We start from the raw sequence: 16,829 nt of genomic DNA on the forward strand, positions 1-16,829 counted from the left end.
AAGATCTCCATTGTACAGAGCATTTTCTTTAGTGTTTTCCCCGGACTTTAAGTTCCTTCATAAATGTAAAACCCTGGAACAGATTAACTGCCCAGTGGTAATTCTACCTAGTTCAAGAACTGTTGTGCTTCCAGGCTACTCTGTTGGCATGCAGATGTAGGTGGCTTCTTTAGTAAGAAGCTATAATATTTTTGGAAGAATTTACCATTGGTATTTAAAAGTTTTTTGGTTTTTGTGTGTGTGTGTTTTTAAGCATGATACACTGTGTGTATGCCTCTTTTAATAAACAGATTCATGACAGTTTGGAAAAAAAATTGAATAGAATGAACTTAAGAAATTGTCAATGTACTGCAGCTCCAAAAGTTTAGTCCCCAAAGAGTTGTCATTAATTGATGTGTTGTATTTCACCTTCAAGAGAATAATTATGATGTGAGATTTTATTTATTTTTTTTGTTTTTAGGGGAGCACAACACTAAAACAGAATCCCTAAACTGGAAGGGAATTGGATCTTTATGAGGTTAGATCACAGCATCTTAGGAAATGGTTCTTTCTTCCATAGCTCCATTGTTTCCAGGGTCCAAATGAAAAGCTGTCTCACAGTGCCTCACTATTTAGTCAGCACACAGTTTTCATCATTGTCTCTGGAATTAATTTTCTCTCTCGGTCAGCTGGAACTTGAGTTTGATGACCTCCCAGTCACTCTGCAAGCTTCATTTTTCTTCTAAGCTTTTTCTGGGAAAATACATACAAACAGTCCCAAACTGCAACTCTTTCAACATATGGTTCAATCCAGGTCCCAAACTGTGTGTTTTATCATTTAATTTCAGTCCTCATATTTGGCACATTTGAATGCAAATCAAAATAAAGAATCGTACGTAAGCAATAATGTAAGGACTCTCTATAATACATCGGGACCAGTAGCCAAATGTCATCAATTATGCTGACATCTCCTTCAGTATGGAATGTGTCCTAATACTAAGCAATTGTATGTTAACAGTTCCATATGCATTATTACTAATGGTAACTATTGAGTTGAATCATTCCTGTGATAGTATTTAATAATGTCATTTTTAATTGCATACATGCAAGCTATCCCAGTCCTTTTGTGGAAAGAAAATGGTGTTATATTCACATAAAAATAACCAGCACAAAACCACTCTTGTTGCTTTCCTTTAAATGGAGAGAAAAATTTGTGCTCCCAAACCAAGACCTTGGATGCCAAGTTGCAGCCTGGAGCATATTTTTATGGCTGAGTTACAGGCCCCTGAAAAGGGGGTGTTGTAATCAAAAAGCGTGACAAGATGAATGTGCCTCTGTAATTAATTAGATGTCTTTACCCCTTCCCCTACACTCTTGCTGCCACAAAAGATGGTGTGCCAGCTGTTCGTTCTTATCTGCCTCCTGTAGTCCTCAGCATCATTGTGGGGTCAGCAAGGAGATATTTTATTAGCAATAGTGAGAGATTAGAAAAGAAAATATTTCTTTGCTTCTTGCATCCTGAATTGGATTGATGTGAGCATTCTGGGTTTGGTTATTCATGGTGAGGAGTTTCTAACTCTCATGACCTGTGAGTGGTCACCACAGGACCAAAGGAGGATAACTGTTGGCATGTGACCTATGTGCCTGTCCTCTTCCCCTCTAAGAGGTCTTACTGTTGTGGTTGCTCAAGGCATGTTCCCTACCCTTTTTACTTCCTCTTTGTTATTCCCCATGTTTCTGAGGTTGCCCAGAATGTAGCCTCATCCTCAGGGTCCAGCCTGCCATCTGCCAAATGAGAAGTGCAGCACTTTGTATCATATCTACCCAGGAGTCTGTGCACTCTTCTGGGTGTGTGGCACACATGAGGAAGAGAAGCAGATGTAATACTGAGAACAACCAGCTCAATAGTGGTACAGGTTCCCTTCACAGATTCTGAAGGCCTCCTATTTGTCCTGGGCATTCCCCAGCTCAACTCTGTGCAGCTCACACAGGATAACTGCCCCATGTCCTCTTATCCATCCGAGCTGAAAAAGTACCCTGCAGTTGTCTCTGCGCTGGAAACTCTCCTGGTTTCAGGAAGCAGTGGCTGGCATTAGTGTGACTGCTCTGGTGTTTTCTGTTTTTCATCCTCCTCAATCAGCAGTGTTTAACATTTGTTCAATGCCTTTTCTGCCACCAGAACTTGCATGTGAGAGGAAATGAACATCTGAGTGTGTAGTTTGGATTAGGACTTGAAGCAACCCTTCCATTCTGCATACATGCTTTCTGTGACTAGTGAACAGCAATACTGACATTTCAAATATCACTGCTAGCTTCCTAGAAGCTACTGAAATGGTTGCAGCATTTAACACATGCTTTTAGACCCACTTTTAGGAAACTGTGGCCATTATCTCTTCATCGCTTACAGTTTAAAATACAAAGGTTCTCTTAGCAACCATAACTTTTAGATGTGGGGAGGAAACTGAGACTGAAAAAAAAATTCTTCAAGCATTTAGTTTCTTACACTCACTCTAGGGACCATGCAACACGGTTTTGTGAGATAAAATATTTAATGCAATTATTCCTCAATAGTGTCCACATCCTCACAGAAGCATTACTAGCTCTGCCATTGTTTGTCTGTGTTTAACTTTAGTTAAATCATCTAGGCATCAGCAGTTCTTCTGCAAATAGATGTTGGAGGAGCTGTGGAAGTACTGAAACCTTATTGCACTCATAAAAGCAGCCATTCCCAAACATTTCTTTTTTGGATAAATGACAAAGTGGTAATGAGAAGAAAATGTTCATGTCTGTAAATTCAGTTCAAGATGTTCTCCTTTAAAGAAGGAAAACCATCTTAAAGCTGACAAGTTGCCCTATGATCATATGGTCCTCAATAAGCAAGTATCCACATACTCACAAAGCCATTAGCAGAGAAGCCAAGGAGCTGAATCCTGTGAAGAGTGTTCACTCTCCTGCCTTGGAGCCGCTTCCTTCAGTTCTACGGTTATCAACAAAGAAAGCAATGGGAAACACAACAAAGGCCATATACTGCTGATGCTTTTATGTCTCATGTAAATAATTATATGACCCCATGAACCATGAGATTTCATCCTTCACCAAACACATAGGGTTAAAATGTTATGTGCTTCACAGCAGAAGTGAGTTTGGCTTTAGTAACTCTCTTGTATGTATTTTAATTTCATTTTCTTTCCCACAACCTCCTGCCCCTTCAGATCCATGCTAACTTGTATTAATTTTTGTCTTTCTCCCAAGCTGTTCTTGCGCCCTCGGCTATGAGGGGGAGAGGTGTGAAATAAACCCAGATGACTGCGAAGATAATGACTGTGAGAATAACTCTACATGTGTGGATGGGATCAACAACTATGTCTGTCTCTGTCCTCCTAATTACACAGGTAAGAAAGGTCCACAATTAAAGAACAAGAATACATGAGGAGTCTCTGCAGTGCTGAAGGGGAAGGGTCTAATCGCGTGTTTACTTTGTCATAAATGCATAATTAACAAAAAAAAATTAGTCCCATTTCTAAGCTCCCTGTATGTCTTACTGATGAATGACTGGAAAGGTATCAGTTCTACCAATATTCAACACAAACACAAACACTCTTCTGAGTCAAATTGCTGATTCTTCATTGGAAAATACACTCAAAAATGCTGAAATTTTAAGTGTCCATGAAATGTTTATTTCTTCACATGCATTCACTACATTTCAAAAATATTCCCAGTACTGAACTGAATCTGATACACATCTGATATAAATCTTGAAAAACTAAAATGGCTCCAGTTTAAATTATGGTTGTTTTTTGGGCATAGCTTTCACTGGAGATCTCGAAGGCATATATTAAATAAGTTAAGCCTGATAATTTGCTGTTTAATTTCATTATCTCCGTTTCACAAGCGAAGAAGCAAAGACTAAGAAACTGCAGGTTCAGTTGTATTTTTAAGAGTGCATCTATGGCAGTTAGCCCAGCACAGCAGATGTGCAGTCACTTGCTAAGCCCACAGTGACAGAAGTTGGTAACTGAGTTAGAAATGGAATGACTATTTCCAGTGCCCAGGTTGTATTTCAGAGAAGTTCCTTCCTAAAACTTCTGTAAGGCCAGAAACCTTCCTAACTGCAATCTAAAAATGTTTTTTTCTCAAATCGTTACTGGAGTATACTACTGACTCATTCAAACTGTTAGCACAACCTCCACAGCATGGAGCAGTGAGGAAACACCTGCAATAGTTCCTACTTCCATCCTTTGAAATGGGCTTATTACCTTCTAAGCATGGAGAAGTAATGAAGGGCTTCTTGTACACAGGAATATATTGCATGTCAAGGGATTTAATGAGGATCAAGCTTGAGTGTCTGGGTGAGGTGGAGTAGGGGAAAGCTTCTAGAATTTCGAACTTAAAATACTTTTGTGGCTGATACAAAGGAGGCCCATGTAAATCTTTAGCTGAGAAAAGCCTTATGACTTGAATGTACATTTATTGGAGTTCTAAAATGATTTTTCTGCCAAAAACTGGAAAGCTTCAACTTAGCAGAGTAAAGAGTTTTGCCTGTAAGCATGTTGAGCCAATTGTGCTTGCTTGTGCACTATTTATGTGAGCTATTCTTGGGTGGTTTCAAACAAAATTCTATACAGGGCGGCAGAGCCTTTATATTTACAAGAGGAAATGTATTTGCCAAGCCAAGAAAAGATATATCTAGTAAGGAACTAAATCCACTATATATGTAAATGCCATTTCCTTTTCACAGGCTTATTGCAGATTATTTTGGTTATTGAAGAGAAGAAAAGCAGGAAAGAACTAGATTGGGATTTCTTCTTAAATAGGAATCTGGCTACAGGCCAGAGAATTCACATGATACTTAAGAATCAGTTTTGAAATGTTTTGAGTCAACTTCCATCTTATTTTTTTTTACCTGCATACTGTCTGTGCTTGTTTGGGGGAATTTGTCAAATACTTGTGTGTTGTAACACTGCATGCTAGATCCCAGCCTTGCATGTAGTATGTGCACAATTGTATGTACCCACAGTAATGATTTGCTGTTAGAGTACAGGCAGTAGCTTTGGCTGCAGTTGAAACAGACTTAGTGAAGAAGAGCAGAAAATATTTCTGGAAAAATATGATATAGATAGTGAAATGAAGAAAGGCTACAAAAATGGGAGGGTAGCTTAAGTTTGAAATCTGATGAGTTTACATGTTTCTTTTAAAAAGGGAGAGTTTAGTGAACTGTGAATTGCCAATTAAGAATTGCCTTAGCCTGCTTTACCTCCTTTTTGGAGACGGATATTCCATCCAGCCTGACCAGTCACCTGGAAGGACTCACTGCAGTGCAGCTGGCTGGGCTGAAATATCCTCTGAGATGTGCCTGGCCCTGTCTGAGCAGAAAAGCATAAAGTAGCTGCAAGAACTCAAACCGTCAGCCAAACAAATGTTACATACATGCCAAGTGAATTTGAGCCATGATTTTGAGGGTTCCATAAGAATTGAATCCAAACACAAGAAACTGAACATCATTTGAAGTTGCTTGATTGAATGAACAGCAGCTAAGGAAACTTCATGGAAGTAAACAGGCAAGTTGTGAAGAAGCACTTTAAGAAGGAGGGTGTGCATGACCTGTAAAGAGAAGGATCCATAAGCATAGAGTTTGGCTGGAGTCTCCTATGAGATTCGGGGCATCTCTGTGAATATTCTCCTCAAATAAACCATGGTGTAGTGATACAAGACCTGAAGATAGTAAGGTAGTACCTTTAAAATGAAAATGATCATAATAAATAAATAGGTGCTGACAACTTTAATATTGTGTTTGAATACACTGAGAATGGTGAATGCTAACATTTCAAGATCGAGTGTGGTTTCTCTGGGGGGTCAGGAACTTATTGCTGCTCTCATAACTGCATTCAGCTCTCTGCGTCCCTCTCGGGTGCTGACTCTGCTAATCATTCAGTTAGCAAACTGTATGTGCTTCAGAGCTGCCAAGTGTATGGATTCTATATGTATGTATGTGAACAAAGAAAGAAAGATGGGAGATACTTTCAAAGGCAAAAGTAGCTCTTGTGCGAAGTAGTTTGGGGTATAATGGACTCACAGTGCCATGCTTTGCCAACAGGGGCAGTGATACCCATAGGTAGGGTGAAACCAGTAGGACAGAAAAATACAGGCAAGTATCTCTTTTTGCTGGGACCAACTATTCAATAGGGACAAGCTGAGAGATGAGAAGGAGGATTAGAAATGATGCTTAAGAACCATTGGGAGGTTAAGAATAGGTCTTCAAGTTCTCAAGAAAAGTCATATTTATCTTGAGTAGGCAGAGCAAGACTTTTCATACTTTACTAATGCCTATGTTGAAAACAGAAATTTCTGTAAAAGGTTGAATGGCTGGATTTGGTAGCTGAACAAATCCAGACCACATGGTTTTATCCAAGAAATGCTGATTCTAGGTACAACATGGATTTCTCACCAGATTAGTTTAATACAAATTAAGAATAATCTGAATTATACTGGAGTTCAGACAAGGTGTTTCTGTTGTGATAATCTGTGATGTTTTCAGTAGCCTTCAGGCTGGTTGCTGTAGATGCTCAGCATCTATTTCAGATTCAGTTTCTTCTTTTCAGATTCTTATTTCAGATTTTTCTTTTCTTGACTGTACAGAGAGGCAACGTCTTAATCCCTCATCACTCTTTTGTCTTGGGTGCTATAATACTTCTAAGACTGAATCATACTGCAGTAAATATTGGAGAATAAATGCATTTTGTAACGTAAAGAAGTTCCTCCAGAGTACCTGGAGGAAGAAGATCCAAGAGCACGTGTGTTGTTCTCTAAGAACTATTTTGCGATCTCCCCTGATTTCTTTGATTAATGTGTAAATCTTAATAGTTAATCTTATGTTCCTATGTGAAAAAGAAATTAAAAATGCATGTGTTGGAGATGTTGGCTATTGACAGGTAGACAATATCCATGGTTTGGTTTTTTCCATACCTCAGTATTTTTGTGCTTTATCTTCTGTCTTTCAAGTTTGACTTGTAGCCTTTTTAGGAAAAAATATCCCAAATACTGGTGCATACGTTTTTATTTCGTTGGTTTTAATAATGAAAGCCAGAAATCTTTCTTCAATTAATAGTTTTTTGCAGTGTTTTCCTTTAAAATCCTTTGACAATTTTTTCCCCACACAAAGTAGGTTGCAGATAAAAAAAAAAAAAAACCAACCGATTTGGTAAGTGACTGCTGAAGGAAGGAATTTCCCACACTCCAGCCCTATTTCACTTTCATTTAATTTTTTTTTTTAAGTGCAATAACCTTCTTCCTTGTTTTTTTCCATCTAATCATTAATACAACGTGCAAATACAAATGGATTGTATGAAATAGGAAAGCGTAAGTTAAAGAGAACAAAATAGAGAAAGTAGGCAGATAGCTGATTGCCATGTAAAGAAAGAATCTATGGCAGAAAAGGAGACTTGATTCTCCTTAATCAAACCTTTGCTTGAACAAGTTTTCCTCCCTGTTCTTCAGCATTTTCCATGTTTGTTGTGTGCATTTATATAACTGAACCAACTCACACTGCATAGCAGAGTACTGACTGCCTTTGCCTCCATTTGATAGATTCTTTTTTCTTTGCCCAACTTCTTACTTTATTTCTGAAGCTAAATTAAAAACATGTATTTCCTCTGGGATAATCATAGCCCTAGTCTAGCCAGCTCTACAGCTTGAGCACTTTATCAGCTGTTTTACAACCTGGTTTGACCATTTGATGGGCTTACAGTTTTGTAGTCTTTCCTCTCCAAAAATGAAAATATATAGGAATATTAGAAGAGGAAGCTATGAATTAGTAACCCCAATCTTTTCTTTTTTGAGTTTTTCTAATATTTGTCCAATTCCTTCATCCTACTGTTCTCTTAAATCTTCATCATTCTCTCGATCTCTTAACTTCCTTATCTTTGTCTGAATCTATAGCTTTACCATGCCCTATCTCTAGCTAATATCAACACAATCTCCCTAGCTTTTTGTTTTAGCAGTGTAGACAGAATTGATACCATTTTTTTCCTTTCCATTCCCATTTTCTTTTCTTTTTCATCTCAGACAATCTTGAGAGACTTCACTGATCTGTTTGTAGCTACAGATCAAACGTACAGTTTTATACCTCCAAAAAAAAAATCCTTCCTTTACTCTCATTATTGTCTGTGCTCTCACTTGAAGAAGTATTCCAACCTACATGAAGGACTGTCTATACCAAACATATAATGTGTACTTTGAGTTAGTTTATGCTTGACTTGCTACTTCATTTAGTCTTATTTGTGATTGCTGTGACTTCTGCTTCCTCCAGTCTGCCTGAAGCAGAAATAAGTAGGTCTCATGCAATAAATAAATCAATAAATATATCCATTTTTGCTAAGAATCCTAAAAAGCCTCAGCTAATGGCTTCACCTCTTTGTTCTGAGACCTAACAAAAAATAAAAAATCAGCAGCTTCTTATACTGAGAATGGATTGGGTTTTTTTTTCCTGAAATCCACAGCATCCCATGGAGGGGATGAAAAAAGCAAGTTTTAAAATAGTTTGTTTCCCTGGGAAAAAAATGCAAGTAGTTTGTATCACAGGGAAAAAAAAAACTCAAAAGCAAAGCTAGAAACTATTTCTGGATTTATGTGTTTGGAAGACAAGACTAAGATGTATTTTACCTTAGGGGACCTTGCGGTGTGCTGTGGTAGATGGTATCTGAGATTTTTGCAGTTATGCTACTTTTAGACAGAACACTATTTGCTGTTAGTGATTATGGTCTCTTTTTCTGGCGTATCTGATTGTGGTCATGTTGCACAGCCAAAGCCGAACACTTAGTCAAGCCAAATGACTCTGAAAGAAAGAAGTTCTGTGGGTGACTTGTGGCTGACGCTCATTGCTGGAGCTCTCCAGCTTGTTCCCCTTAGCTTAGCAATGTGAGGCTGATTGGAAACAATCCTTGAGATGGGCATCAGTGGAAGCTGAACTGTGCTAAAGTGAAACCTTGTGCTGTAGGTTGGTTTTGTCCCTTGCATGTTTTTAAGTACGCGTTGGACGTAGGAGCAGGAAGTGTTTAGATAGCATGGTTCAGCCTTGTGGTTCTGCGGGGACCTAGAATGTCTGATAAATACTTGAACAAGCATCTAACAATTGGTCTCTTAAAATTTTGGAACTTTAGCCATATTTCCTTGAGACAAACAAAATTATGGTCAAAGTTTGGTGCATTTTTTTCAGTCTTGAAGGAATTCTGCCTTACATGGAAGTTTCTCAGCTGTAGTTACTTGGCAGCTGTAAAGTGTGTTTGTTTTCTGTGCAAAAAAATGAAAGAGCGCCTACGTTTCCCAGACGTATAACCATAAAGGAGAAGACCTGCAAGATCTGCAAGTTCTCCCTCCTTGGAGATACTCAAAATCCATCTGGACATTGTCCTGAATAGGTGGCCCCATGTGAGCAAGGGGTTGGAGCAGATAAATCTAGAGGTCCCTTTCAGCCTCAGCTACTCTGTGTCCTAGCTCTGTTCAAAAGCATACACCTACTTCAAGTGTTGCCTTCTTAAAAGAGAACCATGCCATTGTTATCAGACTGAACCCCTTGTACTGTGACTGAAGAGTACAGAGCAGTGCTGCAGCCTTTGCAATTGCTCTTTTGTCACACTGGAGCTCTCAACTCCGGGATTTCTGCTGGTCATATTCCCTTTTGTAAAATGTCATATTTCATATTTTAGGATGTAGATACACTGGAAGATTTCTTTGTTCATCAGGACCTTTGTATATCTCTTAAGAAAATGTAATTTCAGCTTCCCGTATATTCAGTTATCCATATACTTAGCTACTGCTGTCTTAAGGGATTGATGCAGTGATTACCCACAAATGGGAGTCATGATTCATGAAATCCAATTTGTGAAGAAATACAAAAAAGGATTAGAAGTTAACCATGAGCCTACAACTGACCTGCTTTCCTGCAGCTGGCAGGTGGTCGGGGCATTCAGCACTCCAGTGCTGAGAAGGCGGCCATGTTAGCATTGCCAGTAGAAAATAAGGAAGTCTTTCTGCATGTAAAGTATTTTTCAAAGATCTCTGCATTTCAAAATCTATTTTGAAGGATCATCTTCGTCATCATCTTCTTTCATCATCTTCATCTTTTTGTAAGCCTTTTAGAGTTTGGATTAGAACTTTCAGGAAAAAAAGTGTGACTTCAGCATCTCTGTAACTTAACACTGATTAGTTAGAGGAGGACTTGATTAACTGGAGAAAGCATTGTTAGTTCTCTAGTCAGGCCTTGCTATTTAATCAGGTATTGCCTTGTTTTATCTTGAGAGGCAATTGCTCCTCAGTTCTGAACCACAAGCCATTTTCTTGGGACATTGAATGTTGAGGCTAACTTGTAGCTACTGTTTAACAGGCCAAAACTTCATATGTGAACACTCGGAAATGAGTTTTCAAAGCATTAGCACAGAATAAAAAGCATAAATTTGCTGTTAGTTTTTTGCCAGCTAAGTATTTTGGGCAGCATTCATCAAGCCAGAGCAAGCTCCATTCATTATCCATACAGAGAATTCTGTTACAGTGGTGGATTCCAGGTAATTTATTTTGTTTAACACAGTATTGGTGTTTAACATGGCAGCTGAGTGCATTTGCTACTGCTGGATTTTGACAGCATTTCTCTTTTCCTCATTGCAAGTTTAAAGAGTTTGGAAGTAAAAAATCCAATTTTTATTTTCTAAGATGAGCCTCAAATCTTTTTCATCAAGTATCAACATCATTCCCAACTTAGTTATTTTCTTGGCAGTGTCTCTTCTAGTTTATTGGAGGGACATCCTGTGTCTGGTCCACCCAACCATTTTTAGGTTCTCTGTTCTCCTGAAATTTCCACTTGGCACTGACTTCTTTTTAATAACTAAAAAGAGAGAAAGGGAATAGAAAAATGCAAAAAAACATTTCTTCCGATATAAGTTATTAGATATCAAATGAGTAATCTCTTATGAGAATAACAGTTCAGTGTTTTTTATTGCCAGTAAAGGGAAGAGTTCTATTTCGATTCACCTGGCAAAGTTCAGAAACTTGCAACATACTATTTAACCACTCAAATACAAATCATTTCGCTGCGCAAGCTGGAAAAGTTTGCTGTGCGGATAAAGGCCAGGTTTTCTCCATCATTCTTTCACTGCAAGTTCCTTCCTTTTCTCAAGAAATATTGTGAAATGCTCAACAGTATTTTTGCTTTTAGTCCTCCAGGCCCACCGTAAGGTTTTCTCAAATGATAGTGAGAATGTTTTCTACGTTGCTTTACCAGTTATTTCTTGAGTATCAAGAATGACAGAACAAAGGATAATCCAGCTGATGTGGGAAACAAAAGAAAATCATAGAACTCATCAGTTGCAAATTGGTGGATTAGATGCTCTTTTCAGAACTGTAGTTTTACTTAGATACTACCACCCTCCAAATCTCTCTTTTAGTCATTAAGGAGAATAGTGTAACTTGGATCCTAGTTTTAAAAGTCTGGTGTGGCATGAAATGAATAACTCTCTTGACATCTCAGAATGGAAAAAAAAAGAAAAGAAAAGAAAAAAAAAGGAAAGATGATTATTAAACTGTGTGTTAAAGTCTTCTTTATTGCTCTGTTGTTGCCTTGGCTTCATTCTGAGACATGTGGAAGAAAAAGAAAAGCCTAAGCATGTTTCTTGGCAGTTCTTCATAAGCAGTAAGCCCTGTGAAAAGTGAATATGGAAAGCCCCATGAAATTCAGGATTTCACTGAAAAAATAAGAACAGGGAAATGCTGCATGAGATAATAAATGTTTTGTTGTGGCTTTTTAAAAAGTAGTGAGCAGTGCTGGTGAAGGATAGATGGGAAGTGGTTTCAAAGGGGCAACGTACCTTTTCTATTATACGAGGGGGTCATTTTTTTTCATTCTTTTAAAGCCCGGAGTGACAGCAATAGGAGATCCACCTGCCACTGCTCTGCTTGTCAGTACAATTTGGTTCTAATCTGAAAGTTGCATGTTGGTGGCAGATCACACTACTTTCTTCATCCGTTCCGATTGGAGGTCTGATTTGAGGATACAGAGAACAGAGGAAGATGGAAAGATTTACCACATTTAGGAAAGGATTATACTGAACTTTCTGATGTTTTAGCATTGTCAAATACCTCCCACAAATAGAATGAATGCTGCTAGAATTTTGCCTGTGATTATTGTCCAGTTCACTTTCAGATTCACATAGCTATCCAGTGAGGAACTTGGACTAGACCTTTAATTTTTTCACAGAGGAGCAGTTGTGTGTCACACCAACAAAGGGAGTGGGTGAGATTTTTCCTCTGATGCTGGCATTGAAGTGGCTAGTGAATAGTGCACTCTCAGGTCTGATGGCAGATCTTTCGGCCCAGTTATTTTCTGAGCAAGTGAAGTAGAAGAACGTTTTTGTGCAGCTGGTGCCTTGGATTTTGCTTTCAGAAAGTGCTTTATTTCCTTGGCATGTTTTTTGCAACATGTAGTGAACTTTGTTGGAGTCTGAAATAATGTATCTAGAATTCTCTTCCTGAGATGATGCTGCTCTAGTTGCAAGGCATTCCCAAGTGAACTCCTTAATGAGTGATAGATGGGAAAAATAACAGGAAGAGTTCTTAAACTTTCCAAGTTTTGCATGAACACTGATAAATTTTTTGGATGAGGTATTTGGTACCAAGCCTGGAATTCTCCTAAATTGTGATAGTGGAGCCTTCAGAATGACACAGTGAGTCATAATATTTGACATTTGGGGAGATTTTTACTGGATCTCTAAGCGCTTGTCAAGACTGTTGAGAAGAATACTTTAAGAAGAATTATTATTTCCTTTGAGAGTTTATGAAACAGTTCTTTTTTTTTTTTTAAAAAAAGCCCATTTCCTCTTCTTCAAAGCAAAAAGAGAAATAGAAATGTGAAAAGTCTGTACTGAAGATTTTCAGCAAAAGAATGGTTGAAGGCATCTGTCCACACTGTGTTCAGTTAATAAATGGTCTTCAGAAAATATTTGCTGCTTTAGATCATTGCATTCTTTTGATGTCACCAGCCAGTTACGCTTTATTCATGTTTATTTTCGCATAAGATTTGCAGTGCACTGCTAAGGGACATGAGATACACCAAGAAGACAAACTGGCAATTCTCCAGACATTGCAGCAAGTTCTGACCAGCTCGTGTTCATGTCTGCCCAAAGGCAGAGGCTGTCACTTTGGCTCTTAATATCTGGGAGAGCTTGTGGGCTGTGAGTTCTGGGATTGCTAAGTAAACAGACCTATCTCCAGTCCTTCTGCCTCAAAAATGTGTTAATGACTGTCCTCCATGGAGGCGGCCTTCCTATCGGTAAGAACTGAACATCCCCAGTTGCTTTTGAGGAGTAACAAAGTACAGTGGCAAACCTCAAGTCCAGGGAATGAACTGTTTCCCTGGTTCCCAGGGTCTCGATCTTATTGGCACATCCCTTCCCTGAGCTGGATGCATTGATGACATTTGCTCAAGTTTTGTCCACAACTGTTAAAAGGCTTGATAGCATTTAATAAGCGGTGGTTTCTTGGGATTCCCTGGCTCCAAATGGAATGGAAAGTTTGTACAAATAACAAACTCTGCCTACTGAGGATTGCCATGTTGTACTTTTCCAGTGTTGCCCAACCCAACCCTCTAAAAGGCATGAGGATACATACGGCATATGAATGCTGTGGTTACACTGGTAGTCACCTCTTCTGCCTTCAGGGCTTGCATTCCTGCAACCCTTGTTCATTTTTGCTTGACAACTCTCAAAAGCAGATACATGTTCCTTGTTTTAATTTAAATTAATTTAATTTAAATTAAAATTTTTGAGTCATCTTTGCAAATTTCATTGTTCTTCCATTCTCATATGAAGAGTCAAATGAAGTCTTGTGTACCAGCATTGTAGTGTTGTAGTGTATGGAGGCTGGATATGTGGGAGAAATAGCTTGAAGTGGGGGAGCTGAGGGTGTTAACAGCTTAACTCGTATCTGCCACTACCAGAGTCCTTCTCAAAACTGTACTCCCAGTTATCCCTGCCAGATCACAAGACTGATAAAAGGTGGTTCTGATTTGCATTTTCCTTCTGAATTTTTATATATGTGGTTCTCTTGGGTTGTATTTTCATGTATTTCTCTGTAGCCACTACATTTAGAAATGCAATTATTATTGAAAATGGAGATCATTCTAAGACAGGCAGACCTGCAGCTTCATGACAGTACTGCTGAAGCGTTGCCAGCTCACCAGGGCCAAACATGGTATCTTTTTTCCCACACTATCCACATGACCTGTTGCTTGTACGATAACATGTATCATGTATAGGCACACAAAATATGCATAACCCTTGAAACCCTGCAGATGTGGTCTTCTGATAGAGCTGCATGGGGGACTTTGGGACTGTATTTTTAAGGGTTTCCGTGTTGAGAGTACCTGACCTTTGCTTCTCCTGAAAGGCTTTGGGAGATGGGGGGCATGTTTCTGTTGGTGTCTTGGGAAGCCAAACATTTCTGTAGTCTTTGGCTGGATCTCAAATCCTGGGATACTGAAGTGTGACCGAATAATTTAGGACTGAGAGAAGGGGGTGTTTAAATAAACTATCTGTTTTTGAGCATTCTATTAATTACTAACATTTAAACAAATCCAGGGAGGTGCCTGGCGTGTAACACAATACCTAGAAACAGCTGAGCTGAGCTTACATGTTGGTTTTTTTTCTAAAAAGACATCATCTCCTGTGAGCACAATAGAGCTAGTGCTTTTCGTATAAATAGTGAATGTTTCATAATTACGTGCAGTCGTAAAGCTGGTTCCTATTATTGAGAGTCACAGAGGTTTGGGGGAGGGTTTGTGAGTTGTCTTTCTTTTCCAGAATGATGTCTCATCAGCCTCTTTGGCAGAGTAGTGACTGCGGCTTGCATGCTTTGGTGTGAAAATGTCACAGTCTAATGAGTAACTTCGTTCTTGTGTCACTTTCTTTCTTTGATGCAAGAGGTCAAGAACTGACCATTCAATCATTAGCCTGTCTCCAAGTGGGGCTTTCATGTCAGTGCTTTTTATACCAATCTTTCAGATTTGTATGATATAATCAGTACAGTCATTGTAGGTCAAAAGAACCCAGTTTAATGAAGTCTCATAGGATCTCACATGCAGTGTTGTCACTCCCTGCTGAACAACTGAGTGTCTCCATTTAGGGAGATCTGCCATCACTGAACATCATGATTGAAGCTCTTCAGGATTGTCCAAATTGTGTTACAGCTTTATTGCTTTTCTTTTGCTGTAGGTGAACTGTGTGATGAGGTGATTAACCACTGCATTCCTGAGCTAAATCCATGCCAACATGAGTCCAAATGTGTTCCACTTGACAAAGGATCCAGGTGAGCATGTGTACACATTGGTCAGCACACACTGGGTAGATCTGTTGGCTTTGAGTATTGGGAATGATACTGACTGCCCTTCACTGTAAATGACGGTGAAACCCTGGCCATTTGTGGTTTGGGCTGTTTCGAGAGGCACATGTTAGCAGCATTCGTCACTGGAGAGAGGATTTCAGAACAATTTAGCAAATAGCTAGACTTTTCAGATGTCTGACTCTGTATGGAAAGCTTGTGGAGGAAAGATTTTTGAATCAAAGCAGTAAGAAAAGAGAACAAATTCAAGAGGTCTTGGTGCAGCTGTGAGCTGTGTTCTGCACTTTTCTCTAAGGCTGTTTTCACAGCCACAGTGCTGTCCTAGAGACTCGCCATTTCCCTCTGGGAGGGAAGGCTGGAGTTTTGGCAAGGGACGCCTTCACCTAGCACACCTTGTATGTCCGGGGAGGGGCAGTAGTGCTAACCTGGTTGGTAACCTGCAGCTTTGGTCAGACTAAGCCCTGTGAAGCAGCAGGTCAGAATAACGGACACTAAGACGGACACAGAGCATTTCAGAATAGGTAAAAGAAAGTGAAAAAAAAAATTCAGTGGTGCTGTCTGAAGATTAGCTGAATCTGTGCTAGACAGTCAGTCTGTAAAGCTCGAGCCTTGCTTTCAGATGAAAATTATCTAGATAGAAATGGTTCCAACTCTCAAGGAAGATGGAACTGTCAAATGATTAGCACAGCTCCCGAAATGATACACAGACTGGAAGAGCTGTTGTGTGCTGATATACAGATAGTCCGTAGCATTTTTTCTTCCATATCTAGAATGCAGAATAGCTAAAGCACGTTAAGGGTAAAGGCTTTTAACTCAGATTTCCTTCAATCACTGGATATATGTAAGGATGGAAATAATTGTGGTCCTGAATGGTCTACCCTTATTGGAAGTATTTTTGTACTTGCCACTCAAATGCTTTGAGGAAATAAGATACTTCTGCTTGTTTGCTCGCTAAAGAAGTGTCCTTCACAGCAGGGCCCTTAACTTTTGAGAGAAGCCTAAATAATCATGCTCATAAGTATTTTCTACTACTGTTCTTGTGTTTTTCTTCCCACTATTGTTGAGTTATTCTTCCTACTGTTCAGGGAATGCTAAACAAAATTTCTTTGCTTGTTTGGTCCCATTTTGCTTTCTCACAAGCCAGACTTGAAAAGCAAGGGAGCCTTTCCAGCCTTGCAAGCAGATTTATCCCAGTGTTGCTTTTTTTTTTGCATGCCTTAGTTGCACCAAACCATTCAGAAATAGCTGAGAACACTCAGCAGCTGTTGCAGCAATATGTGGCTGCTGTTGGGTCTCATTCAAAACAACAAGCTCTGTTCCTGTGCTGTCACTGATTCCTTGAGCAGTTTGATCCCCTGACCCATGATGTGCAGTATATTTAGTTTGTAATGGGGCAGTGTGAAAGTGCATGCAGAATGAGTCAGGCTCATGCGTCAGTCCTGTGCTCTGCTGACAGGGCAGGAAGGTTAATG

General features: G+C 39.2%; 1 protein-coding gene across 7 annotated transcripts in view; it reads left to right on the forward strand.

The window, feature by feature from the left end:
* Nucleotides 1-16,829, forward strand: part of SLIT3 (slit guidance ligand 3) — a 513,774-nt gene that overhangs the window by 464,660 nt on the left and 32,285 nt on the right. For all 7 annotated transcript variants that reach the window (XM_048960347.1, XM_048960350.1, XM_048960348.1 and 4 more), the window contains 2 exons: nt 3,232-3,371; nt 15,231-15,324. In XM_048960347.1, the coding sequence (XP_048816304.1) occupies nt 3,232-3,371; nt 15,231-15,324 (234 nt within the window). The remainder of the gene's footprint in view (nt 1-3,231; nt 3,372-15,230; nt 15,325-16,829) is intronic.

The sequence above is a fragment of the Lagopus muta genome, chromosome 14 (genome assembly GCF_023343835.1).
Source record: "Lagopus muta isolate bLagMut1 chromosome 14, bLagMut1 primary, whole genome shotgun sequence".
In the NCBI taxonomy this organism is placed as follows: Eukaryota; Metazoa; Chordata; class Aves; order Galliformes; family Phasianidae; genus Lagopus; species Lagopus muta.